General features: G+C 35.7%; 1 protein-coding gene across 3 annotated transcripts in view; it reads left to right on the forward strand.

Annotated features, from left to right (window-relative positions):
* The first annotated feature begins 4,586 nt into the window (after positions 1–4,586).
* LOC127416959 (gastrula zinc finger protein XlCGF52.1-like) overlaps positions 4,587–8,682 on the forward strand; it is a 38,179-nt gene continuing 34,083 nt past the window's right edge. For 2 of the 3 annotated variants that reach the window (XR_007893209.1, XM_051656598.1), the window contains exon 1: positions 4,587–5,156. Coding sequence is in view for 2 of the 3 variants with exons in the window: in XM_051656598.1 (XP_051512558.1) it covers positions 5,012–5,156 (145 nt within the window). In the remaining variant the exon portion in view is untranslated. The remainder of the gene's footprint in view (positions 5,157–8,682) is intronic. The other variant, XM_051656601.1, reaches the window with a different exon arrangement.

The raw sequence follows: 8,682 nt of genomic DNA on the forward strand, positions 1-8,682 counted from the left end.
TTATTCTCACAAGTTTATTTTCATCTATGTCTTTTCTGTTCAGTGTCCATGATAAAGTTTCATGGTGCTAACAATATCATGTATTCTCAAGTGTATCCATTCTAACTCGTTTTTTTTTTTTTTTTTTTTTTTAAATATCCCCTTTTTCTTCCCAATTTGGAATGCCTAGTTCCCACTACTTAGTAGGTCCTCGTGTTGGCGCGTTTACTCACCTCAATACAGGTGGCGGAGGACAAGTCCCAGTTGCCTCCGCTTCTGAGACCGTCAATCCGCGCATCTTATCTTGTGGCTCATTGTACGACACCACGGAGACTCCCAGCATGTGGAGGCTCATGCTACTCTCCCAAGATCCACACACAACTTACCACATGCCCCATTGAGAGCGAGAACCACTAATCACAACCATGAGGATGTTACTCCACGTGACTCTACCCTCCCTAGCAACCGGGCCAATTTGGTTACTTAGGAGACCTGGCTGGAGTCACTCAGCACACCCTGGATTCGAAATCACGACTCCAAGGGTGGGAGTCAGCATCAATACTCGCTGAGCTACCCAGGCCCCTTGAACTCCTTTTCATAAAAAAAAAAAAAAAAAAAAAAGGCATTATAGAGGTAAATAAACCACTTATTAGCACAAAAGATTGAACATCATAAGGTCACACTCACTATGCTACATAAGTGATAAATGCAATAAAAAGTGGTGGGGGTAGGGAAGAAGCATGATATATACTGTAATTGTTGGCAATCATGGCTCAGAAAAGACCTCATAACAATTAACATATGTCTTACATTTTTGGTTATTAATTACTCTAAATGCATTTATCAAATTATCTATTTCTCATGGGACTTCTGCAAGGTGAGTCTACAATTGCAGTGGCAGATGCTTTGGTAACTTTTAGACAAAAAAAAAATAATAATAATAATATATATATATATATACATTATTCACAATTTCTATAGAACGCCGTATATGTTTTAAACACCATTATCTGTAACTTGTATGAGTAGACATGACAATATAATTAATATTTTCAAAAATGTTACTTTAGTGAGAGAGAGAGAGAGTAAAGCACCTGAATCTAACAAGGGTATGTTATTGCTTTGAAATGCTGTTTATTTGTATGCTTTTCTTTTATGGATGGGACATTAGAATAGCAATAAGTGTTGTTGTGCTGTCTGTCTGAGTAAAAGCACCATGATACTGTTTTACAGTGCTCACGTGTTATAGTGTGATGTGCAGGGCTGGGGAGTAAGGGAATACATGTAACGGGAATACGTATTTAAAATACAAAATATAAGTAACTGTATTCCACTACAGTTACAATTTAAATCATTGGTAATTAGAATACAGTTACATTCAAAAAGTATTTTGATTACTGAAGAGATTACTTTGCATTTTATTGTCATTTGTTTCATTTAATATTTAGTCCTTTCAGATGGAAAACATTTATACATATAAATGATGCGATCCAAAGTGCATTTGAACAGCGGTGAAACACTTTCTTATGATGTGTTACATTCATACAAGCAGACAGAGAAGTAAGTTTGAAGTAAGTTTGGAGCAGAAGAAATAGAAATAAACTTGTGTAAATTGTCAGCTTTACGCTAAGCTAAAATGCTATTTCTAGCCATTTTACATGCACGTTACCAGACACGATCATATTTTTTTATCAAGAAAATTCACGCTGGATCATAATTTCTTTTTTTCTAGTAAGACCTTTGATATTAGGGCAAAAATCATATTCTGGATAATATTTTTTTTATTGTTTTCCTGTAAAAATATCTAAAAATCCTTAAAACAAGATCAATTTGATTTATCTTGTTTAGAAACAACACTGCATAAGATATTTATGTTTTTCAGAGAATGTATTTTTAACATGTGTATTTTGTCTTACTGTACTGGCAGAGTTTTTATAGTCAAAACAAGTGAAAAAATCTACCAGTGCTGAAGAAGTAATCCAAAGTATTTAGAATACGTTACTGACACACACATGTTCAAGCCAAATTTACGCCCTTGTGCAGACTACAAACTTGTCATGAACCTTTCTTTGCACCTCTGCATCAGAAATCTGATAGGATTTATTGGTATTTATCTGGTATTATTATGAATTATAATGAGTAGTCAACTAGCCAGTGACGCTTGTAAGATTTGAGTGAATGCAGACAATATTCATTAAATGCAAATGAACAAAATTTTAATCTGAATAGCTATACACTATGACAGGGGTACTCAAAGGTCCGGTCTCTACATTTTCTTCCCAGCAAAGGTCCGGATAACAATATGTAGCTTACATGGTGTCAGTAGTTATATGGCTAGGAAATTATGTATCTTTTTTATTTATTTATTTATTTATTATAGTTTTTATAACTTGCCACGTTGGCAGAAATATTACTTTGTAAAAAAAAAAAAAAAAAAACATTATTTATATATATATATATATATATATATATATATATATATATATATATATATATATATATATATATATATATATATATATATATTCCTAAACAGTCAAGATAGTCTCTTCAAAACTGGGCAGGGATGAGGACATTGGGGGCCAGAGACAGCCAAAGTAGTGGGGTCTGAGAGATCTTTTCTAGCAAAATATTAAACTATTTCATCAAGAGTTCATCAGTCAAGGGCACTTGGATATGAATATTAAAAGATAAGGTCAACAGATCGTTTTGAAGCTGAATGACAGCAGTACAGTTTTTGTGTTTAAATACACAAGAGGCCTTTTGACAGATAAAAAAACATTGTATGGGGGTTCAGGGATATCCCCTGAGAGAACTTTATAAAAATGTAAAAGTCTGAATGGACCATTTTTATATTTTCCTTAAAGTGAGAATCTATTAATAACAAACAGACAATATACATAACAACAGTGATGCATTAAAATACTGTTTGCATAGTAAGTGTAAATAGGCTTTCCAAGCCATCCATGATGAAATCTAATTTTCACAAAATTAGAACAAAAATCTGTTTGTTTATTATGAAAGGCTTGTAACATGCTGATTAATAAAGCTAAATTTAGACGTAAACACACACACACAAAACGTTATAGTCTAAAGGTACCACGTTAACGTATTTGATGTTAAAATAACCACACTTGCAACTCGTACGTACAGTAAATTAGCTTTATGCGGCGCCTTATGTCTATACCGGGGAGAGAGACAACGCACGCATAGCGGGAATAATGCAGTACAGATTCCCACTAAAGCAGCGCTGAAAGCGCTTTATTCCCACTCTGCGCGCATACACATATGCTTATACAATCACTTAGCCAGGTGTCAGATAACTAGCACAAAGATTTAGAGCTCGGTCCGGACTGAAATGTCCTTCAGTCGCCTATTGAGTACCCCTGCACTATGAGATAACAATGTTAAATGTCAATTAAAGTTACTTATAACTTAAATAAAAGTGTGTGGAAAACACCACAGTGGTCAGAGTGCTGCTGTAGTACCTGTGGTTTATTGGAGTGAATCATTTGTGTGAGTGAGTAATTTTCTGACATTCACTTATATTATTTACTAATTACCTATTTAAAATGCCAATTAAAGTCTGCTGGAGACAAACACATGTTTATTTATGTGCTTCCACATCTCTAATCATTTTGTCACTGAATTAACAGTTTTCTTTTAGTTTCTTTTCTTCAGTTGACTGGTGAAAAACAGGTCTGAACGTTTTGCTTAATTTGTAGCACAAAGAACAGACTCAAATTCTTTGCTAAAAAGAAAAGAAAAGAAATTTCAGTGGGAGATTTCTGTTTATTTCCCCTGCTCTGGAAATGAATGGGTCACTATGGTAACTGGGATTTGTTTTCCACAGGTTAAACCAACATTATGTGTTGCCGAATATGTATGAAGTCACATAAACATGGCAGCACCGGGGAGAAGATAAACAGCACGGTACCCATTTTTAGCATGTGGTAAATGTATGCGAGTTTCAGTTTGGTAAATGTCGGTTATATTCACATCCTCATAAACCCTCCATCCTTCAGTAACCTCACAGAAGAGGATGAGGAATAATCCTAAACGTAATGAAGACATGCTTCCAAACAAGCAGGAATAACTTCATGTGTAGCTACTGAAATCTGTGAATATACAAGTCGTTTAAGGGTGAAGAAACACCGACTGGATTATGACCTTTACAGTGCATCATGAGAGTGGGTGGTCACTCTGAGGCACGTTCCGCAGGCTTTGTTGCCCGCGGTTCTCTGATTGGTGAAGCTTTCTTTGCTGGATCATGGGTAATGTAGTTGTTTACCATGAATTTCACTATTAAACACTATTTTAAACAACAAAGTTGTAATAACGCAGACTGATGGCTTCAATGGAAGCATATACCATCATTGAAGTATTTTGCTGCAATGCAGCTTCAAAATTCATGTTTAAGATATGACTGTGTGTAATTTATATAGTAGAAAAAAACGTCCACGTGTCTTCACGTAATGTTTACCACAGACCTTATTTTACTCATAAATCCAAAACTGCAATTATAAAACCCATAGGAAAGTCCAAAGGGAACCAATGGCAACGCCTACAAACTGACGTCACGGCTTATCCCTTTTGTGTGACGTCACACATACATGGCGGCTCCTGGGGAGATACACAGTTAGCCTAATGGTAAACGTTAACTTTTAAACAAATAAAAGCAGAAAGTAGTCGAGATTCATACATTACAGATAATTTCTAGTATTGCTCTTCTGTTTCTGTATACGTCATCTACCGAGGCTCGAGCAACATAACCCTTTGTCGCAATCAGGACATATAAAGCAGGAACATCAGACAATGGAAATCAGCTTTACAAGACAATCTAACAACGCGGTACCTATATTTACTGTATAGTAGATGTGTGCGAGTGTCAGATCTATAAATGCCGATTATATTCTCATCCTCGTAAACGCTCCATCCGTCAGAAACCTCACAGAAGAGGAAGAGGAAAAATCCTCCTAAACGTGACGAAGACGCGCTTCCAAACAAGCAGGAATAACTCCATGTGTAGCAGATGAAATCCGTGTTACGCAGTATTGACAAGATGTTTATTAAAGGGTTCATTCAAGTTTATAAAGATTTTATTAAATGGGAAAGTAAAGACATGGGTTGTGCAAAAGCACGCAGCAATAAAATTGAAGATACAGCAGAACAAGGAGGTTGGTATCTATTTTTTTATTCTTTATTTATTGACTGTTCATGAGGAATTCTAGGAAACAAAGTTTCAGGAAGTTCACTAGATTTGTTGCTGCGCCAGTGGTGCAGAAGTTACTCTTCAGCTTTAAATAAATAAATGCGACTTGTGCCTTTCTGAAGGCATACATTATGATTTGGTGAGAAACAGCAAAATCTAATTTATTATTTAGTGAAAGTTTTGACCGGCTGTTGCTCTCATGTGCACGTTCATGAGAGTGCACGAGAGTCTGCAACTAATTAAACTATTTAAAACTATTTTGATAATCCACGAATCCTACAGTTATTAGAATGATTAATCGACTATTTGGCCGATTATTGCAGTGATAAATCATGAACTTTTTATCGACAATTCAGGTTATGCCTGGAGTTAAGAGGCTGTATTTAACGTAGTAGTAACGTAGTAGTAAAATTTTATTTCAGTGGAGTTTTCTAAAAAAACGTGGGCATTTTTAACAAGTTACTGAACATAAAAAAAAAAAAAAAAACATACATCTCTGTAAGATACAATATATTTATATATGCAATATGAAAATACAGAATACAATCTAAAATACTTGATAGTGTTCAAGTTTAATTCAGTGAAAACAAATCATTGCAAAAAATAACATTATTATCGAGTGTTTGTGTCTTGTTTTCCATTTAGTAAACAAACAGCAGAAAAAAGCTGAAAAAACATCAGCACCAAATACTGAAAAAAACTTCTATATCCAAGTAGCTTTGGTGCGTAAACTCAAAAAATTTAATATAATCCAAGGAGAGAGAAGGCTGTGTCAATGTCCATATAAAAAATATTCAGGAATTTATTAAGAGGCCACAAAGTGCAAAAAGTGTTCAGTGCAGATATTTTTCTATTTAAAAATATCTAAAACAATTAATAAAACAATATGCATTTAACTAAAAGGAACATACTGTAAAATATATTTAGACTTGTTTTCAGAGAAAATATCATGAAAATGTATATATTTACGTGTGTTTGTGTATTTTAGGGCCCAAGCACTGAAAGTGCGGAGGCCCTATTGTTCTTCTAAAGATTCTTCTTCTTTTCAAGGTTTTCGGTACTTAATATGTGTGAAGACTCTTGAAAGTTTGCACACACATCAGAGTCGTCAGCCATAAGGGCTAGGCAAAGTTGCAGGGTGGGCGTGCAGGGGGGGCTCTGTAGCACCACCTAGAAGATGGGCATGTTCGTGGGGCTCTGTAGCACATACCTTTTGAGCTACAGTCACCAAACTTTGTACACATATAGATCTCATCAAGCCGGACAACTTTTGTGCTGACAGTCATAAGTTCTGCCCAACAGGAAGTTGGCCATTTCGGATTGTTTGAAAAATGCATGCTCTGGAATTTGAAATACTTCTCCTAGGGATTTCATGTTACAGGTACCAAATGTGGGAGACATCATGCCAAGACATTACTGATGCTAAATTTATTTTTTATATATCGGACGGTGTTGCCATGGCAACATGACAAATTAACATAAAAAAATGGGACACAGGACGTGTCTCCTATCTTCATGTGTGCATCGTGTGATTTACATCAAAATTGAGCTATATGTTTGGCCTTGCGGGCTGATCACTTTGATGTGACTATTGTGGGTCACGGTCGTAGCGCCATCAACTGGGGGAAGAAAGTGTGGCACATTAAACAGACCTTGAAATATCCCTCTTATGTTTACCTTAATTGCTAAATTTATTTTTAGAATAATGTCAAGACAGTGCAGATTTAAAATTCTGAAATGATTCTTGATATCTTAAATAGTGTTGCCATGGCAACTCATTAAACGTCATTATTCCTTTTTATGTATATTCACATGTTTTTGAGGTATTTGGCATGCTTGAATTTTCATGATATTTTGCACACACATCAGAGTTGTCAGCCATTAGGCTTCGGCAAAAGTTAATTTACGGGCGTGGCTGGGGAGCTCTGTAGCGCCACCTTTTGACAAAAGTGGTGGGGTCCGTTTCTTCTACAGTCACCAAACTTGCTACATATATTGTCCTCATCAACAACTTTCAAAATTAGTCATTAGCTCTGCCCAACAGGAAGTTGGCCATTTTCGATTGAATGTGCATTTTTTGAAAATTGCAGGCCCTGACATTTTTAATACTCCATCTAGGGGATTCATGTGAATGTCACCAAATTTAGGCAATATTATGCCAAGACATTGAAGATACTAAATTGGATTTTTAAACGGATTTTTGATATATCGAACGGTGTCACCATGGCAAGGCAATAAATTAAGGGCAAAAATGTGAAACGGGAAGTTCCTTATAACTTCTGTGTGCATTGTATGATTATGATGAAAAGTCAGCTCTATATATGGTAATGGGGGCTGATCACATTTATGCGGCAATTATGGGCCACGGCCATAGCGCCACCAACTGGCAGCAAGAAGTAAGGCAATTTTAACAGACATTGAAATAGCCCTCTTATGTTTACATGAATTGCTCTGTAAGGGGGAGGCCACCCAAAGGCCCAAGGACGGCATCCAATGGCGTGGCTGAAGGTCTCCTGCGCATTCTGTCTTATCGTGTGCATTAAGTTTGTTATTTCGTTCCGATTGATTTCGGTCCTGTTTATTTTATCTGACTCCAATTATAAAAGTTTCCAAGGATATATTAATGTTCCAATCTTAATTATTATCATTAAATTTGGTTTAACATTTGATCATCGTATTTAACTCTTTATTTTATGTTGTACTCATTCATTCGGATTCCTATGTCGCTTAGAAAGTCTCGCGCCGGCCGTGTACACGGATCTCACGATCACAAAGACGCCAGTCTTGGCCATTAGACAGAGGTAATTGACTAAATACTATTTAGATGGCTGCTCATGCTTGCTCTTATCTAAAAGTATTTTGTTTAGTCCAATTAGTAGACACTTACAGTAACATTATTTCTACTCAGAGGTCATGACTGCTAAAATGTACAAAGATAGACCAACAATACCTAAGTTAAAATAGCTATATATAATCATGCCATAGTTTCCTATGTACACTTAGGTAGAAAAATATTACAATAACCAGAGGTTTAGAGTTCACCCTATTTAGGTTGGTCGATCAACTTCATGTTGTCCTAAACGGAAATTCCATATCAAGCCTGTACTCTCTAAGTACACTTGAACTAATGCCAGTTTGTTAGTCTGAGCTCTAATGTACCCCATGCTCCACTCAGAACTGAGCTTTAGTCTGCTACTAACCTGATCGTAGATTTGCGGAAACATGGATTTAACGTAATCTACTAAAGACAATAATTTCAGAGTAAATCTGAATAAACTCAAATGTAACAATTTATTTACCAGGTAAAATAATACATTCATCAATTCCAATTAGACAATAATAAGTCAAATTCAAACATTTATCAAAACATAAGAGATAAGAATTGCATACCTGGTAGAGAAAACTACACACAGCAATTGTGCGGGAGATCTTACTACAGATTCCCTGTCTCCTTTGCCATTTCTCCTTAAGTACCAAACAATTCTATTGTT

Source organism: Myxocyprinus asiaticus, chromosome 26 (genome assembly GCF_019703515.2).
Source record: "Myxocyprinus asiaticus isolate MX2 ecotype Aquarium Trade chromosome 26, UBuf_Myxa_2, whole genome shotgun sequence".
NCBI classification, from domain to species: Eukaryota; Metazoa; Chordata; class Actinopteri; order Cypriniformes; family Catostomidae; genus Myxocyprinus; species Myxocyprinus asiaticus.